Source organism: Molothrus aeneus, chromosome 27 (genome assembly GCF_037042795.1).
Source record: "Molothrus aeneus isolate 106 chromosome 27, BPBGC_Maene_1.0, whole genome shotgun sequence".
Classification (NCBI taxonomy): domain Eukaryota; kingdom Metazoa; phylum Chordata; class Aves; order Passeriformes; family Icteridae; genus Molothrus; species Molothrus aeneus.
The window spans coordinates 4,609,223-4,624,878 of NC_089672.1; the positions used below are offsets into that span (position 1 = coordinate 4,609,223).

Sequence of the window (15,656 nt, forward strand, 5' to 3'; positions counted from 1 at the left end):
CACAGCTCTGCACGTTCCTGCCAAGCCTCCAATTGAGGCAAACCCCAAGGGCTCTGCAAAATGATGAAGGAATTAAGCCCTTGTTTTATTTAATTCTCTGGCTGAGGATTTAGAGGTAAACGTAATTAACCTAATTTCCATATCTGGGACAGCTGGACTTTAGAGAGGGAAAAAAACCCGACCACCAAACCTGGCATAAATCACTAGGACAGGCAGAGGGGATTTTTCTCTCCAGTGCGTTTCATTGTTTATTCCTTCATCCCTTCTAGGAAAAATCCACGTTGATTGAGTGTCCTAGGGCTGGGGTCCCTACCCCTGTTTTGTGCTGGGGGACGCACTCTTGTCCCTGCCAGGTTCCTGTGGGGCTTCCTCCCCATTTGCACTGGAAACCTTTGGTGCTGAGTCCAGAGGGGGAATGACCTCAGATATTCCGCCTGGGGCCAAGGGAGATGGCACCAAGGGGCTGGGGCTGTCCCACAGCAAAGCTGGGTTCTGGCAAATTGTGATTGCTGTGCTCCTCAGTGCGACCTGCAGAGCCACGTGGAGCAAGAGCTCAGAACTGCATTTGCTGCTTTTCTCCTCACTGACTCTCCCATTTCCTCTCCCAATCCCTCCAGTCCATCGACCCTGGCCAGCAGTTCACCTGGGAGCACTCCAACCTGGAGGTGAACAAGCCCAAGAACCGCTACGCCAACGTGATCGCCTACGACCACTCCCGGGTCATCCTGCTGCCCATCGAAGGTAGGGAGGGAGCACCCCCTGCTCCAGGCAGGGCTGGGCTGGATTCCTGCAGGGAACACACGCTCTTCTCTCATCTCTATTTATATTCTTCTCTTTACGTCTCCCTGGGAGTTTGGCAAGCAGGAGATACCTCTGTAAACCAGGCATTTGTTAAATTCTGGTGACTGACATATTCCCCTGGAGCTGCAATCCCTCATATCAAGGGCTGGTTTATCAAGAAACTGCCTTCCCTTTGCTTGGAGATGCCTGTTTGATGCATCTCTGACTAACAGGAAGCATTCAGACCACATAGTGCTTTAGAGGGAGCAGAGCAGGGTGGTGGGAACGCAGAGTGGGGCTGCTCAGGGAGGAGTGGAAGCAAGCCCAGGGCTGGTTGTACAAATGGGAGAGGCAGCAGGAGCAGCAGAGCTGTGGCCACTGAGTTGTACAGGCACAAAGATCACTTGATATGAGGCCCCTGCTGCAGCCCTGGCCCCTAAAAGGCTGGGGATAAGAAAGGGTTAGAGCAGGCCTGGCAGGTCATAAATTGTTTCCTGAGCTGCTTATGTGAGCAATGGTGCAGTCAGAAAATTTACATTAAATTTCACAACTCGTGGCTCTTGACAGAGCTGCTCCAGTGCACGCCAGGATAAGAGGGGCTTGAGGTGGAGTTGAACAGGGCACCTGCTTGGGTTGCTGCTGCCAAGATAATGCTGGAGTTTCATGGGCTCAGGATGTGGCTGTGCCGGGTGGATAAAGCCTTCGAGGCCAGTCTTGCGTTGCCAAGAGCTGATCATCAGAGCAGAGAGGATGTGGGATGTCCTGGTAACTGCCTGGTGAATGGAGAGGTTAATTCCAAAGCCTTTGAGACCAGGGAATTGCTAAAATAATCTTCCTGTGCCACGGTAGCTCTGAGGGGCACGGGGAAGGGGGAGAGCTGAGGCAGCAGCGGAGCACGGTGATTTGCCAAAAACCTGCACAAATCTGGATTGCTCTGGTCTGCTATTAGAGGGCTTTAAATGTTTCTCCTTGTGAAGCTGACTGTGTTCTGCCTTGGTTTAATTCCGAGATTAATATTGTATGAGCCAAGGAAAGCAGAGGCTTTAAGAAGTTGCTTTGTCATTCAAGGGAGGGGAGAAGAGCACAAGCGAGGGAGTGAAGGACACTCGGGCTGGTCTTGGATCTGGGGCTGGATGCAGGCAGCAGTTCCAGCTCTGCCCAGGGCTCTGTGAGGGACCAACAGTGCAAGGATGATGGGCCAAGGTTGAATTTTCAAGCATGTGAGAGGTTCTGACATGTCTTGGCTCCTGTGCTCCTTCCTACCGGGCTCTATTTTATGTTCAGGGCTGGAAGATGAAAGGAGCTGGAGGAATTATAGTTCTGTTGCTTTTTCTTTGTTTGAAATCTGGATTTGTCGAGGATGCAGACTGCCTGCTTGGTCAGGAAGAAGCAGTGGCTTTAATTCTGTGACTTCTCTGAAGCTGAGGCTGTCACACAGTGAAACCTTGCAGGAGCTCACGCCACCATTTCAAATGACAGAGTGGACCCTAGGGGGCTGCAGAGGAGATTAATTCTGGAAGCTCAGCCTTAAACATGCTCCTGCCGTGGCAGCCACCTTCTCTCCCTCCTGAAATTTCAGACTGGGAAGCAGCAAGGGTAGGGAACCCTGCAGAAATTTCATCAAAAGCCATTTCCCAGCAGCTGAAGTTCCCGAGTGCCCTTGAGGACAGGGAGGTTGCTCTGGGCTCACCCCTGGCCAGCAGCAGCCCCATTGCTGCAGCCCAATCCCCACGGGTGCTGCTCCCCAGCCTTGGCTCCCCTGCAGACAGGAGTGAAGGGCTCTGCACCGAGTTAATCATGGGTTTGCAGATCCTGCCAGCCTTGCCAGGCACTCGCTGTGCTCGGGAGCAGCCAAAGCAGCCCCGAGTGCTCCGTGCCAGGCGCCGGCTCTGGAGCTGAACCTGGGCAGCGCCGCCTGCCAGGGGCGTTTTAACTTCAGAGCAGCTTTCTCCTGCCATGTCCCAGTCAACCTCTTCACTCTGGCAGTGCCTCCTGCTCATCCCAAACCCTCAAGCAGGGACCCAGGCGAGCAGCTGGAGCTCAATAGCCTGTAACTCATGCGAGTAGGGAAAAAAAACACTCTTAAAAATGACAGCGGGCAATTTACAGCAAGTCAAAGCCTGTAATTTCAAAGCCTTCATTGGCTAAATCAAGCCTGGCTTTATTCTTTACTCTGTCCAGCTGTAGCTCAATGCCTGGCATTAGACTATGGGCCACACAGTCATTGACCAGGTGCATTTGCTGCCTGGGCTCGGGGCAGGCTGGGACAAGGACTCGGGTTTGTCCTAGGGACACTGATGCAGCAGGAGCCCTGCTCCAGGACTTTGCTTCAGTAAAAACACCACAGTTTCAAGGCCTGATATTTGGTCTCGTTAATACCTTTTGCAAGGAGTTACTGTCTCTCTGCAGTGCAGGAGCTTGAGCTGAGAAAGCCTTGCCAGGACCTTGGGTCATCCTAACCCACCAAGGCTCTGATGTTTCTGCAGTGAGCTTCTCCATAACAGCAACCCTGCAAAAATCTCCTCATGCTTCCAGCTGTGTGAAGTCCTTGCAGATGCCTGATTTTTGCTGATTTGACACAGGAATTGTGGGCAGTGATTACATCAATGCCAACTACATCGACGGGTACCGGAAGCAGAACGCCTACATTGCCACCCAGGGGCCCCTGCCAGAGACCTTTGGGGACTTCTGGAGGATGGTGTGGGAGCAGCGCTCAGCCACCATTGTCATGATGACTAAGCTGGAGGAGAAATCACGGGTAAGATGCATGAGAGGGATGACTGGTTAGTCATAATCCAGGGGGATTGGAGGGGAGAGTCGGGGGAACAGCAAATCCCTTTGATGTGCAGCCAGGGGGGGATTTCTGCCTGCTCTGCCAGCACCCTGAAAGTTCAGTGATTCATTGCTTTTAAAAAAGCAAACCATTCACCCTGGAAAGCTGCAGCCTCCTTGGCAACTCCAGGAGAAGGGGCTGCTGGATCCCACTGCATGTCTGTCTTGGAGTTAATCGTGTGGCAAGTTTCGCATTCACTTCTCTTGTTTAACAAGCCCCAGTACATTCCCTCTAATCTTCAGGATCATTCCAATCTGTTGTCTGTGGGATTGATGTAGCATCAAAGTCTGTGCTTAGTCAGTGGGAGCTTTTTCTGATGGGTTTGTCCCTGTCCTGGTGCTGTGCAGAGACACTCCTTGCACCTCCCTTGCCTTTGCCACCAGCTTCCCCTGTACCAGGACAGTTTGGAAATGAGCATCCCCTCCCAGTGAAGGGTTTGCCCAGCACTGAGCCATCCCTCCTGCCTTGCAGATAAAGTGTGACCAGTACTGGCCAGGCCGAGGCACAGACACCTACGGAATGATCCAGGTGACCTTGCTGGACACCATTGAGCTGGCCACCTTCTGCGTCAGGACCTTCTCCCTGCACAAGGTGAGCTGCCTCCTGCTCCTCTTCTCCCTGGAGAGGGGCTGGAACACTCCTGGTGAACTGCAGGAATACTCAAGGGTTTCTCTTAAGGGAGAAGCTCAGAACAGTGGAGGGGAAGGGGTCACATAACCTGAGCTATTTACACCTGCAGGCTCCAGGTACAAAGGGGTCTCAGGCTGCAACATTCCAAAAGATCAATAAATCTTTGATGTCACCACTTTGGCTCATGGCAGTTCCAAACCTTCATTCCCACCCCCAAGAGCTCTGGATTTCCCTCCTAACAAGGAGGGAGGCAAACCCTCTGCATGGGAGGGGTGGCACTGGATGAGCTTTAATGTCCCCTTCACCATCCCGTGAATGTGCCATTATTCCCAACCGAGCTGGTGATAGCTGGTTGCCTGTGAAACGAATCCAAGTTCACTCTTAATTCTTGTCCAAGGATAACCCAGGAACCCACAAAAATAGCCCTTAATGAAGCAATTTAAGGGCTATTTCAAGGGGGTAGAGCTCCTTTAAAAAAGAATACAATCTCTATGAGTGGATAAATATTGATTCCCCAATTATACTGTGGGCCTATCAACAAAGAGTGCGTTAAAGCTCTACACTACAAAAATATCAGAACTTTATAACTCCTTCCCCATTAACAACCTATATTTAAGTAGGAGAATTAATGCTAGAATGAGTAACCAGGGTCCTCCCTCTACGAGGCAAGCTTACATCTGTACATTATCAACAAATAATATGGGCCATTCACGGGGTGGCACTGGATGAGCTTTAACGTCCCCCTCCAACCATCCCGTGATTCGACTTTAATAAAATCAAAATAACGACAAGCATTACAGACATTATTAATAAGCAGGGTCCTTCTGAAGCACCTCCCACCCTTCCCTGTATGCAGTGGGGGAGCACAGCCAGGGCTGTGGCTCAGGGCACACCCAGCCCAGGCAGTTTGGGTTCTGCTCTCCCTGACCCTGTGCTGTGCCTGTGCTGTCTGTGCCTGTGCTGTGCTCAGTGCACACCCAGCCCAGGCAGTTTGGTTTTGCTGTCCCTGACCCTGTGCCATGCTGTGCTGCTGTCCCTGACCCTGTGCCATGCTGTGCTGCTGTCCTGACCCTGTGCTGTGCTGCAGAACGGCTCCAGCGAGAAGCGCGAGGTGCGGCAGTTCCAGTTCACGGCCTGGCCCGACCACGGCGTGCCCGAGTACCCCACGCCCTTCCTGGCCTTCCTCAGACGGGTCAAAACCTGCAACCCCCCGGACGCCGGGCCCATCGTGGTGCACTGCAGGTACTGCTGCCCTCCCCTGGCACGGGGCCACTGCGAGGGAGGCGCGAGGGAGGGGGTGGCTTTACCTGGCGACAGGGACAGCTCTGGGCCACAGGTGCATCCCCAGGCAGCAGCTGAGAAGGGAACCTGGGGATTCCACTGAGCTCAGCGTTTCCTGAGATGATGAGGAACAGGATGATGGGGATTTTGAAGTTTATAATGAACTTTCACTCCCAGAAGGAGGTGAGGCTTTCTGTTCCGGAGTGGATGTAGATTGTTATTGGGATGAGGCTGATGAAGAAGGAAGTTTTGACTGTGTTTGTGATTGTGCTAGGAGTGTTTTTGTGGTTGTTGGATAGAAGTGGAAATAGGATGGGGGTGGAGAAGGTTACTAGGGTTAAGATTATGAATGTGTTCAGGACTAGTGAGAGGTCCATTACTTTCACTTGGACTTGCACCACGATGAGTGGCTCCTAAGACCACCGGATTACTATTTGGGCCAAATCACTTGGATCAAGTGCTCCAGGCCAGGCTGGACAGGGCTTGGGGTAACCTGCTCTAGTGGAAAGTGTCCCTGGCCACGGCAGGGGGTGGGACTGGATGAGCTTTAGGGTCCCTTTGCAACCAAACCATTCTGGTATTTGATGGTCTTGTTAAGCAAAAGGAAATGCCTGGTGCTGTCCCAGCGTCTGGTTCTGTGTGGTGGGACTGTCTGTGGTCACAGTGAGAAAGGAGGAGAGGATCAGGTGTGACCTCAGAGGGTGTTGGAGGTGTTTGGGAGGCAGAGCTGCCTCAGCTGCCCAAGGCAGGGCTGGCAGTGATTGACAGAGGGTTTCTGAGTGCTGCAGCCTTCCTGATAATGCCAGGCTGAAGGCAGGTAACATTCCCTAATTCAATTTACAACCCAGTGAGGAATCCTTGAGGCCTCAATGCAGATAAATCCCTGTGTTCCTCAGGAGGGTGTGGAGGAGCCTGCGGGTTCCTGGGCACTGGGGAAGATCTGAATTGTGCAGGCTGCTGGGGAAGCTAATCCTGCCTCTGCTGGAGGATGCCATTTAAACAGTCTTTGTGAGTGGGCAACTTATCACTACCCTTGCAGATGGCAATTATTGTGCACCTCAGAAAATGAATAAAGAGCTGTCAGCTCACAACCAGCTCCCAGATCAGCTGCTAAATTCTTGCCAAAGCTCCAGTCACCTGCTTGGTTCAGGTGTTAGGCAGTCTAATTAACAGAGATCAAGGGGGCTCGAGGAAAAAAGGGACAGCACTGGAATGGTAAAAGGAAACCCTTTATTAGCAGTGGCACAAGAGAGCACAGAGCCCTGCTGAGGCACAAATGCCATTACACACAGGTCTGATGTTACCTGATGCACAAAAACATTGAGGGAGAGAGGTGACGCATGTTACTCTTTACAACATCAGTGCTTTTTCAGCTGCAGAGATCTGAGAGATTAAACAGGGGTTTTTAGATCCTGCCAGCCCCTTGCTGGAGCCTCAGGGGGGGCTGCTACAGCTGTGCCTGGCCCGGGGTGTCACAGTGGGGGGGGGACAGGACAGAGAGGTGTGGAGGGGGGACAGAGCAGTGTGGAGAGGGGACAGAGAGGTGTGGAGGGGGAATGGAGCAGTGTGGAGAGGGGACAGAGAGGTTTGGAGGGGGAATGGAGCAGTGTGGAGAGGGGACAGGACCGAGCAGTGTGGAGAGGGGATGGAGAGGTGTGCAGGGGGGACAGGACAGTGTAGAGAGGGGACAGAGCAGCGTGCAGGGGACACAGAGCAGCGTGCAGGGGCGGCAGGCACTGTCCAGTGAAGGCCAATCCTGTGCCCTGTCCCCAGCGCGGGCGTGGGACGCACCGGCTGCTTCATCGTGATCGACGCCATGCTGGAGAGGATCAAGCACGAGAAGACCGTGGACATCTACGGGCACGTCACCCTCATGAGGTCCCAGCGCAACTACATGGTGCAGACAGAGGACCAGTACAGCTTCATCCACGATGCCTTGCTGGAGGCCGTGGCCTGCGGCAACACCGAGGTCCCGGCTCGGAACCTCTACAGCTACATCCAGAAACTGGCACAGATCGAGGCCAGGGAGCACGTCACGGGCATGGAGCTGGAGTTCAAGGTGAGGCTGGGCCTGCCCAGGGCTTGGTGGTCACAGGGAGCCTTCATCAGGCTGGTGGCACCTTGCTGCTTCCGTGTGGGAGGTACTTACATTGCTGGGTATGCAGCTCCCTGGAAAAGCCTGCCTGGCACCGCAGGCTGCTTCCCTGCTCACTCCAGATCCAGAATGGATTTGCTCCCTCTTAAATTGGAGAGGTTTTTAACTTTTTTAGTAGTAGTGCTGTTTTCTGAAAGTTTTGCTAAGGGAAAGGCCTTGGTCTCTGTGCCCCCGCCCCAAAAACAAACCCCAGGAGGGCACCCAGAGGGGTAGGACAGGTTAAGGGGCTGGCAGGGGGTCAGGAGCAGCCTCCAGCTCAGTGTCCCCTGCCTGCAGCGCCTGGCCAACTCCAAGGCCCACACCTCGCGCTTCATCAGCGCCAACCTGCCCTGCAACAAGTTCAAGAACCGCCTGGTGAACATCATGCCCTACGAGACCACGCGGGTGTGCCTGCAGCCCATCCGCGGCGTCGAGGGCTCCGACTACATCAACGCCAGCTTCATCGACGGCTACAGGTACGGCCCCGCCCCGAGCCCCGGCTGCCTCTGCACGGGCAGCCCCTGCTGGCCATCACCTGCCTCATCACCTGCACGGCCATCACCTCTGCTGGCCGTCACCTGCCCCATCACCTGCCCCATCACCTGCACGGCCATCACCTCTGCTGGCCATCACCTGCCTCATCACCTGCACGGCCATCACCTCTGCTGGCCATCACCTGCCCCATCACCTGCACGGCCATCACCTCTGCTGGCCGTCACCTGCCCCATCACCTGCACGGCCATCACCTCTGCTGGCCATCACCTGCCCCATCACCTGCACGGCCATCACCTCTGCTGGCCATCACCTGCCCCATCACCTGCATGGCCATCACCTGCCCCATCACCTGCACGGGCAGCCCCTGCTGGCCATCACCTCTGCTGCCCATCACCTGCCCCATCACCTGCCCCATCACCTGCCCCATCACAGGAGCCAGGGCTAAATCCCACCCCACACCCAAATCCAGCCTGCTGAGGAGATTTTCCCATGTGGTGGTCTTAAATTGCCTCTGTGATGGCTAAATTATTAAATTATTAAATGATTATTAAATGATCCTCTAAAGCAGCGCAGCCCCTCCTCAGCTGCAGGTCCTGAGCACAGAGGGTCAGCCCAGGGTGGATTTGGCTGTTGGGAGGTTTCTAAGTATGGATTGGGCTTTTTGTTACCTCTGTGATTTGGGGGCATTGCAATCCCCGCAGGAAACTCCAGCCCTGGGAGCTGCAGCCCTGCATGGGTGGGTTTGGAGGGAACAAAGCAACTGCATGTGCAGTTTTTCCTCCTGTCCAGGACCAGCAGTGCTGGCCATGACTGTGGCACGGGGATTAATCCAGCCTGGAGGTTGGATTTACCCCTTGGAAGTGATATTTAAGGAGAACTTCACCATTGGCTCTTTTTTTTTTTTGACCACTGGCACCAAAGACATCCCAACCCCTTTAGACCCCGTGCAGTTCTAGTCCTTCCCCAACACTTCCATGTGCTGTCCCACTCTCCAGCCTTTCCCTGCATTCCCCAAAGCTGCTGCCCATGCAGTGCTCACCCCCCTGACCCCTCCTTGCTCTGGGCTCCCCAGGCAGCAGAGAGCCTACATAGCCACGCAGGGGCCGCTGGCAGAGACCACCGAGGACTTCTGGAGGATGCTCTGGGAAAACAACTCCACCATCGTGGTGATGCTGACCAAGCTGCGTGAGATGGGGCGGGTAAGTGGGGCTGGGAGGGATCCTGGAGGGCAGGGCAGGGGATCCTGCAGCAAGGGGCAGGGGCTAACAGGACCTGTTTGCCCTGGCAGGAGAAGTGCCATCAGTACTGGCCTGCAGAGCGCTCAGCACGGTACCAGTACTTCGTGGTGGACCCCATGGCTGAGTACAACATGCCCCAGTACATCCTGAGGGAGTTCAAGGTCACAGATGCCAGGGTAGGTGCTGGCGTGGGGCCGTTCAAACTGCGTGGAAAGGGGCTGGCAGAAGGGTTTGGTGGGCTTGGCTGAGGTGGCCACACTTTCTCTGGGGTTATCAGTGGAGGAGAGCTCATGGAATGTCCTGGTAGGAAGGGACCCACAAGGATCATCGAGTCCAGCCCCTGCACAGATTAAGGTGCTCTGCTCACAGGACAAGATGAAACAGCCTCAGGCTGTGCCAGGGGAGGTTCAGGTTGGACATCGGCAGGAATTTCTTCATGGAAAGTGTGGTCAGGTAGTGGAAAGGGCTGCCCAGGGAGGTTTGGAGTCCATGTGCCCAAGAGCTCAGTTGTGATGAGGAGCAGAACACACACACACAGATTGGACTGGAATATTTGTTCTTACAAATTGAAAGTAGTTTCAAACCTCTCTCACTGCCGTGAGTTGCTTTGTTAGAGAGGTGCCTGGCTTTGGGGTTTAGCTGCAGCTTATTTGAGGTGAAAGCAGAAAGCATTTGCCCACAAAAGCTGATAAAAATCTTGCAAAGGTTTTTCTGCACCCTTCAGTAAATGAGCACTTCTATGGCTTGGAGAGGAGCCACTGTCAGTCATGTTCAAAGGGACAAATTCACTCCAATAATCTTCGATTCAATGTCAGGTTTCTCATCTGAAGGAACATTTCAATACCTTCTCAAATTTCTGTAGCAAACATAACCCTCCCTCTCACAGCACAGCCTTTGAGGTTGCCAAAGTATTCCAGAACCTGATAATTCAATTTGCAAGGTTGAGGAGGAGGATGCCTCATCAGTCCTCATAGAACAAGATTTATCTTCCTGTCAGCTGTAATTCTGACACTGTGGCAATTCTTTGTGAAGATTGATTAGAGGGGCCAACACCTCACCTTGAACGTTCCTTTGCTGAAGACTCCATCTGTGCTGTCTGCAGTGGTCAGAGCTTTCAGCACCTGCCAGGATATGGATCTGTGCTGACAGCCTGACTCCAGGAATGTCAGCTGCAACACAAGCAGCTTCATCATGATGGGGCTGGATAATAAATACGTGTGCACTTGACTACAACACTGAGCTGCCGCAACTTTTCTGCCCTTTAACAAACTAGCAGCAAAAATAGGGGGTTTTTTTTTTGCCTTTTGTGTGTGTTGTCACAAACACAGGTGTTGAACTATTCCTGTTTTGTCCCCCAGGATGGTCAGTCACGAACTGTCCGTCAGTTCCAGTTCACTGACTGGCCAGAACAAGGTGTGCCAAAATCAGGAGAAGGTTTCATCGACTTCATTGGGCAGGTGCACAAGACCAAGGAGCAGTTTGGCCAGGATGGCCCCATCTCTGTCCACTGCAGGTAGGCACCTGCACACACCTCACCCAGATGGGATGTGGGAGAGCAGAAGGAATTGAAATCCAGATATCCTCCATTTCCACCCCATCCTTGCAGGGAGATTTCTTGCGGGTGTTGGTGCCAAACATTTGCCTCTGCCAGCCAAACTCATCTCCCTTCAGCCCTGGCACTGCTCTCAAGGCTTTTGATTCTTTATATTTAGAGAGATGAAATGTCTCTGAAGGAGATGGGAGCCACAGTGTGACATATAGCATATCTATAGAATAGCTACAACATTTGACCTGCAGAATTAGAAGTATTTTTTACCAGTCTCAGCCCAATTTACACATCCAGCACTGCTGGGCTGTTTGCTGCTAGCAAGAATTGTACCTCCTTACCCACAGGCAGGACAGGATGATCCATTCTTATTAGAATTACTCATTTTCAAAAGCCCAATATTACATATTATGAATCATTTTCCCACTGAACACTGTTTACCACTACCCAAAGCTCTTAACTTCTTAAATTTCCCTTCCTCAAACATTTTTTGGGTCACACTGTGGCACTTGGGTTATTTGTGGGTATCTCCCCTGGAGGACTGACCCAGGCTCTCCACTTCCAACACATTCACAGGGCGCAGCCCCACCCCAAGCAGCATTGACAGGAACATTTGGACATTGCAGCACACAGTTCTCTGATGATTTCCTCCCTTTCCTGCAGTGCTGGCGTGGGCAGGACCGGAGTGTTCATCACCCTGAGCATCGTCCTGGAGCGGATGCGCTACGAGGGGGTTGTAGATATTTTCCAGACAGTGAAGATGCTGCGAACACAACGACCTGCAATGGTGCAAACAGAGGTGAGGGGGGGTCCCACCTGTCCCAGGGATCATGAAATGGGTTGGGTTGGGTTGGGAGGAACCTCCAGCCCCTCTCTTTTCACTCCCTTCACTGGCTGCTCCAAGCCCTGTCCAGCCTGGCCTTTCTGACCATTACCAAACCCTCACCTGAGGTCACTCAGCAAGCCCAGGCTGTACTGCTGACTACACCTAAGAAGTACAAAATGAATTTTAAAATAAATATAGATTCCTATTGTTAGAAAGTCCCTTAAAGATTCCATGCCAGTCTGGAGGCTCTATTCTTAGCCAAGCACAAGAATCTGGCTGTGGAGCTGACAGGAGAGGGGGATGTTCAATATCTGAGAGGCACAGGCATAAAGGGAGAGCTGGAACTTCCCTCCCCCAGGAGTTTTCAGCTCTTTGAGAATCACAGAGGTTCCTGCTCAGCTTTGTGCTGTGTGGAAAGCAGGACAGGGATCCTGAGGAGCCATTCCCAACCTCTGAGGCTGCTTCTCTTTGCTGTTGGCAGGATGAATACCAGTTCTGTTACCAGGCAGCTCTGGAGTATCTGGGAAGTTTTGATCACTATGCAACATAAAAAGCCATCGTTGTGCAGACTCTACCAACCACTTCAGTCCTGGAAGGCCTCTTCTGACCCAGGAGGAGCGCTTGAACTTACAAAACTGACTCAGAAGAAGAACCTTTTCATCTGGACAGTGCATCGGGAGCAGGGGGGAGGATTGGAAGGAACACCCCTTGGGCATCTCCACCTTGTGACCTGGCCCTCGCAGGGGCAGCCCAGGAGGGCTGCTCACACCTGCTCTGGAACCTCAGGAGGTGTTCCCTGGGGAGGATGGATGGATGGATGGATGGATGGATGGACATGGGGAAACCGATCCAAAAGCTACAACACACCTTGGGAACCGTTTCTGCTGGAGAAGGGAAGGAAAAACCGACTTTGGTTACATCATTAGAGTTCAGTTTATTTACTAATGTAGTTGGCAGTCTTTAAAGGAAGTCACTTGCAGAATTGAAGGTGTTCTGTGAAAGAAGAGGAGCTAAATCTCAACACTTAGGCAGACTTAGGGTCAGGAGTTCTTCTAGCTGGAGTCTTAATAACCTCAGTATCAGCATTGGGATGATTCTGGGCTTGCAGGCACCTTGCAAACATCCACGGGATGCCCCTGCCACGCCAGAGGTTTTATAGCTCACATTTTGAATACTTGGAACATTCCTCATTTCTTCTAATTCCAAAATTTATTTTTTAGGGTATTTAAAAGGATAAAAGAGCGAGTCACAACCCCCAGAGCTGGCTGTGGGGGGTAACCCCTCCCTTGCTTGGGCTGGGGTCTCTGGCTGCTGGGTCTGGGCCCCCTCCCAGCACATCAGGCTCTCCTTGGAGCAGGGTGGGAAGCAGGCAGCCCCTTCCCCAGGCTCTTTGCACACCCACAGCCCACTGCTGCCCCGAGCAGCTGTGTCCCCCTGCTCCTGCCAGCAGCATCTCCCTGCCAGGAGCCCCAGAAACACCTGCAGCAATTGATTTCCCAAATCCAGCTGGTACCTGGTGCCAGCCCCTCAGCGCCTCTGAACTCAGCAGCTCTCGGGAGCTCCTCTCAGGACTGGCCCAGCACCAGGCACTCCTTGCACATCTCCCACTGTCCCCAACATGCCCCAGCTGTAAAAGAACTGGGAAAGATCCAGGAAGGTGCATCCAATGGCAAATACTGTGAGTGGCTTTCTTTAAAGTATCGATGTAACTGTAACAAGTGACATTACCTTTTTTTTAAATAGTGTATTTTTTCCTTTTTTTTTTTTAAAGACAAAGAATATCAGTCAATGAATTTAAAAGAAAAAATTTGCTTATTTGTTCATATTATGTTCAAAGACAGTCTATTTTTTCACTGTAGAAATGTTACGTGTAATGGCTGTGATATATAAAAATGCAGTGCAAATTGCTACTTCTACATATTGCTTTTCTACCATTTAAAAGGTTTAACTTGCTCATGTAAGAACAAAATGTCCTTTCTAGATTTTTTTTTTTATTATTAGTAATTTTATTTTTTTTTTTCTGGGTTCTCTTGTTTTCAATCACAGACATATCCCAGGTCCCTGGAAGGGGGGGAGCAGCAGGTGCAGGGCTGGTGGCGGTGCCAATTCCCCTCCAGCCGTGGCCGTGCAGGGCCAGGGCTGAACTGGGACATTGAACACCACCAGTGGCTTTTGCTGACTGGAGACAGAGGTGTGATTTTGGAGCTTTGACACCCATCAGGTGTTTCACCATCCCAGGTGTGTTGCAGACCCAGCCTGGCCTGTCTCTGTGCTGGCTGTGGCTCCAGGAGTTTTCCTGCAGCTGCACACAGAGCTCAGAATATCTGAGAAAAGCCACCCTGCCCCAAACTCTGCTCACCTCTGCCCTCTCCTTTTTTTTTTTTTATTTTTCTAGAAGGGGTAATCATGGCCATCAAGTGCTGCCCAGAGCCCCCCACACAACCCATTTCCTGTCTTTAACTGAAAAAATGAAAAAGAAAAAAAAAAAAAAACAAAACAAAACCAGAACCGACTGAAAGGCTTCTTCGAGATTTTACTTATTTGTGTGAAAGTTGCCCAAAATTTCTAAGTATGTTGCAGCAAAATCTTACTGGACAAGTTGGGGGGAGGGGGGAGGTTTTTTTCTTTGTATGAGAGCAAAGTGCTGTTGCTTTCACACTGTTATTTCAAACTGAAACAGTAAGTGGTTTTCATACCACGGTGTATGTAGATATATTGACTTTGTATTAAAGGAAGATTGTCTGAACGTGCTGCAGCCCTGTGTGTGTGGGAGAGCCTCCCAAACCCGTCCTGCTGAAAACAGGCGCCTGTAAAAGCCAAACGTGGCTGCAAAGAAGGAAATTGCTCATCTGGGGAGATTTGGGAAGGTTTCCCTGCCATGGCAGGGGTGGCACTGATGGGAGAGTTGATCTGGGATCTGGGATCCTTCCCTCCCTTCCACAGCTCCCCCTCTCCTTCCCTACACTGACACCAGCAGCAGCAGCTTGACTCCAGCTTAAAGAGATGAACAAAAAATTAATTAAAAATTAAATAAGAGAGTCATGATCAGCATCAGGTGAGCTGAGAGCCCAGGGAATGGCACCACCTCCAAACTGTGAGAGATGGAGGGGAGGGAGCCAAGCGCACATCAAACAGCAGCAACCCAATGGCACAGGAAAAAAGGGACAGGAATAAAAGCCAGGAATCTCCTGGTTTACACCCACAGCTCGTGGCCCTCCAGGCAGGCTGGGAATAGCAACGAGTTTTGCCTTCACGGTCTGGACTCAAAGGGAATTTGTAGCACGAGTGGCCCCAGAGCTCAGCCGTGAGCCACAGGACAGGCACCTCAGCCTCTCTCATCAGGGAGGGATTCTTGTTGCTCTCTTCATGTTATCACTGAAGAGTAGGAAGGAAAAACCGATTCTTCTTCTGAGCTCTGTTTCTCAGCCTCCCCCTGCGCTCCCAGCTCTGCCATCCCTGTCTCTCTGTGCCAATAACCATCCCCAGCACTGCTCTCCAGGCTCTCATTCTGCTCCCACCCTTTTCTGAGCTGGCATTTCATCCCCCAGGCTGGAATGCAAACCCCTCACGGAACTGAAATAAATTCCACAAGGAGCACAGGAAGGTGAGTGGCAGAGAGAATTGGAACAGCAGCTGGGAGCTAAGGGAATCTTTCAAACAATCCCAAACCAACTCCACAGGAAGCCAGTTAGGGAGGCAAATACAGGATGAAATATTTTCACAGGATCATGGAATATCTTGAATTGGAAGGGACACACGGGGATCATCAGAGCAGCCCCTGTCCCTGCACAGACCCCAGCAATCCCAGCCTGGGCATCCCTGAGAGCTCCTGGAGCTCTGGCAGCCTCGGGACCATTCCCTGGGACCCTGGCAGTGCCCACCAGGATTGAGGC

At 52.2% G+C, this 15,656-nt stretch overlaps 1 protein-coding gene across 1 annotated transcript in view; it reads left to right on the plus strand.

The window, feature by feature from the left end:
- Window positions 1–14,509, plus strand: part of PTPRS (protein tyrosine phosphatase receptor type S) — a 165,674-nt gene extending 151,165 nt beyond the window's left edge. The window contains exons 24-34 of the mRNA XM_066566510.1: window positions 618–741; window positions 3,363–3,538; window positions 4,085–4,204; window positions 5,331–5,485; window positions 7,298–7,583; window positions 7,956–8,134; window positions 9,226–9,352; window positions 9,442–9,567; window positions 10,750–10,904; window positions 11,601–11,736; window positions 12,245–14,509. Of these exons, the coding sequence (XP_066422607.1) occupies window positions 618–741; window positions 3,363–3,538; window positions 4,085–4,204; window positions 5,331–5,485; window positions 7,298–7,583; window positions 7,956–8,134; window positions 9,226–9,352; window positions 9,442–9,567; window positions 10,750–10,904; window positions 11,601–11,736; window positions 12,245–12,313 (1,653 nt within the window). The 3' untranslated portion in view covers window positions 12,314–14,509. The remainder of the gene's footprint in view (window positions 1–617; window positions 742–3,362; window positions 3,539–4,084; window positions 4,205–5,330; window positions 5,486–7,297; window positions 7,584–7,955; window positions 8,135–9,225; window positions 9,353–9,441; window positions 9,568–10,749; window positions 10,905–11,600; window positions 11,737–12,244) is intronic.
- Window positions 14,510–15,656: the final 1,147 nt, after the last annotated feature.